At 40.0% G+C, this 3,359-nt stretch overlaps 1 protein-coding gene across 1 annotated transcript; it reads right to left on the reverse strand.

Annotated features, from left to right (window-relative positions):
- LOC109132504 (uncharacterized mitochondrial protein AtMg00810-like) lies at positions 1,883-3,242 on the reverse strand. Its single transcript, XM_019244137.1, has 3 exons — positions 2,973-3,242; positions 2,678-2,779; positions 1,883-2,569 (listed from the first exon to the last, which is right to left on the reverse strand). Exons 1-3 carry the CDS (start codon positions 3,240-3,242, stop codon positions 1,883-1,885), a joined length of 1,059 nt encoding a protein of 352 aa, XP_019099682.1.

Raw genomic sequence — 3,359 nt, forward strand, 5'->3', positions numbered from 1 at the left:
AATAATCGATTGAAACAAGCTATACACAGAGACTAATCCGGTAGTTTACAACTACTTTTGTTGAGTTAAAACCAGAGAGTAGTTTACAACTAAATCAAATATCACACAATAATCGATTGAAACAAGCTATACACAGAGACTAATCCGATATTTTACAACTACTTTTGTTGAGTTAAAACCAGAGAGTAGTTTACAACTAAATCAAATGTCACACAATAATCGATTGAAACAAGCTATACACAGAGACTAATTCGATAACTACTTTTGTTGAGTTCAAAACAGACAATAAACTATAGCTAAATCAAATATCACACAATAATCGATTGAAACAAGCTAAACACAGAGACTAATTCGATAACCCTATACATCAGTGACCATAATAATCAGAGACTAATCGATAACCCTATATCGATAACTCTATTTCGATAATCGATAACCCTATTTCGATAACCCTATTTCGATAATAATCGATAACCCTATTTCGATAAACAGCGATAATCAGTGAACCTATAATCAGCGATATCTCAAATTGGATGAAAAAAAATACCTTATTTCGGACGATTGAACCGCCAGACAAGCTTCGGGAGAGACAGAAGATCGTCGCGGCTTGAAATCTATGATGGTCGTCTCGTCTCGGCTTCGGAAGACACAAAACTTCGGGAGTGAAGATCGGGCCAGCTTCCGGAGAGAAAATTGGCTACGGGAATTTGTCGAGAACTTCCGGTGAGAAGATCGGCTCGCTTTCGAAAGACACAGAAGATCGGCTCGCCGTCAAGATAGAAGAGAGAAGTCGCGAAGTTTCTCTCAAAAAATTGTTTTGTGTTTACCCTAGACAAATTCTTCTTCCAATCAGAAACAACCACGTGGCCAAGTCGACGGACGAAAAACGTCCCCTTTGAAGATATGTTTCTTCGTTAATGGACCATTTTTCATTTATTTTAAAACAAAACTCTTGGGGGACGGCCCATGGGACACCGATGCACATGGTCTAAGAGAACCAAAGATCACAACTAAACTGTACAGGATATGGATAATTTATATTTGACTTGCACCGATGCACATGGTCTAAGAGAACCAAAGATCACAACTAAACTGTACAGGATATGGATAATTTATATTTGACTTGCGGTCTTCTTATTATGAGGAAACCTTTTGGTTCATGCTAAGAAATATTATTGTATTTTGTTTGTTTGCAAGTTGCAACCTTTCTATATATCTCTAGCTCTCTGTCTCCAGCCCAAAAAAAAAAAACACTTAAGATAATCGATTGCATTTGTTTATGTTGTTTCTAGTAGTCTTCGGAAATCAAACCAAAATATTCTCGATAACTATAGATCATAAACTCTAGAACGTTTGACAAAAAAAAAAACTCTAGAACTAAAAGACCGGAACCAAATGTAATCAAAACGAACTTGAGAAGAAACTAAATGTGTATAAAAGGTTTCTTTATTCATTCACGGGCACAGCCCTTATATACATACATGAGAATAAATCCTAAGTACTTTATATATATTTGCACAAGGACATCTACACAATATAGAAATAACACATTAGATCCCTCAATAATCCCCCTTAAGTTGGAGTATGATGGTCACAAATACCCAATTTTCCATTAAAACCATCAAACTCTTTTGCGACCAAGAGCTTTAGTAAATATATGAGCCAGTTGTTCTCGAGTCGAAACATACTACGGAACAATCACTCCACGAACAATTTCGTCGCGAATGAAATGACAATCAGTCTCAATATGCTTTGTTTCATGAAAAACTGGATTCTGACTAATATCGCAGACTGATTATCACAATGCAACGGAATCGGATATGCACAATCAACACCAAGCGCAGTAAGTAACTCACGTAACCAAAGAAGTTCACAAACCGTTTCAGCCATTGCCCGATATTCGGCCAGCCGATGAGCGAGAGACAACATCTTGTTTCCGTGTTTGCCAAGAAACAGGGGAACCACCAAGCTGAATGATCCAAGCCGTGAGCGATCGACGAGAAAGAGGATAGCCAGCATAATCCGAGTCACACCAAGCTGTAATACGCAAATCAGTACCAGCCCGAAAAAAGACACCTTGACCAGGATTGTTCTTGAGATAGCGAACCACTCGCAATGCAGCTTCCCAATGATCTTCCTTTTGAGCATGCATAAACTGAGAAAGTAGATGAATAGCATAAGAAAGATCTGGGCGAGTGACACTGAGATAAATAAGTCGTCCAACCAACCGACGGTAGCGAAACGGATCAAGAAGACACGCACCACCAGCCGAGGCCAAGTGATGATCTTGTTCAAGAGGATGAGAAACAGGTTTAGCACCAAGGAGACCGGAATCAGAATTAATGTCATAATTCTGTTGGCACAAATACATCCCCGTCGAGTTTCGAGCGACTTCAATACCCAAGAAGTACTTAGAAATACCAAGATCCTTCATCCGAAAACATGTACTCAAATAATGCTTGAACTCCTCAATTAGCTGCCGAGAGCTACCAGTGAAAATAAGATCATCAACATACACAAGAACATGTAAACGGATGTCCGTATCAGCAAAAGTAAACAAAGAGTAATCCTTCACACATTGTTGAAAACCATATTCTTTCAAAGTGCTAGAGAGTTTAGCAAACCAACACCGAGGAGCCTGACGGAGACCTTAAAGAGATTTATGTAAACGACACACCTTGTTATTATCATCAGTACGGAAACCCGGAGGGAACCGAATGTATACTTCATCGTCTAAATCCCCATGCAAGAAGGAATTATGGACGTCCATTTGATGAACCTCCCAACCCCGAGAGACATCCACCTCAAGAAATGAACGAACTGTGGTCATTTTGCACACATGTGCAAATGTCTCCGTGTAATCCAAACCCTCCGTTTGGTTATTCCCAAGGACAACCAAACGTGCTTTATATCGCTCAAGTGTCCCATCCGCCCGATACTTCAATGTAAACACCCACTTACAGCCCAAGTACCACTCTCTTCCAAGCATCAATCTCCACTAGAGCCGCGTTCCGCCAATTCTCATCAAGAAAAGCTTTCGTATACGTTTTTGGAATAACAACAACGGTAATGGCAGCGAGAAAAGCTCTATGATGCTCCAAAAACTGAGAACAATCAACATATGAATCAATCAGATACCAACTAGAATCAGTAAAATCACCATCGGAGTCAGCAGTAACTGTGTTGATCACGTAATCTTGGAGTTTAGCAGGAGCAAATTTTTGTCGACAACCTCTCTCCATGGGTATCTCTTCAGCAGACGAAGCCTGCTCCAAAGTCTCCGCGACCGGAGAAGATGGTAAAATAGAGGAGGTAAAGGAAGTTGGAGAAACAGCAGAAACCGGGGATCGTACGAGATC

This window comes from Camelina sativa, chromosome 4, assembly GCF_000633955.1.
Source record: "Camelina sativa cultivar DH55 chromosome 4, Cs, whole genome shotgun sequence".
Taxonomy (NCBI): Eukaryota; Viridiplantae; Streptophyta; class Magnoliopsida; order Brassicales; family Brassicaceae; genus Camelina; species Camelina sativa.

Coding starts and splice junctions, on each gene's coding strand:
- LOC109132504 (XM_019244137.1), bottom strand. CDS start 3,242: ATGGAGAGAGGTTGTCGACAAAAATTTGCTCCTGCTAAACTCCAAGAT. Junction 2,780..2,972: donor TTGATGCTTGGAAGAGAGTG/GTACTTGGGCTG, acceptor CGGGGTTGGGAG/GTTCATCAAATGGACGTCCA. Junction 2,570..2,677: donor GTACTGATGATAATAACAAG/GTGTGTCGTTTA, acceptor CAATGTGTGAAG/GATTACTCTTTGTTTACTTT.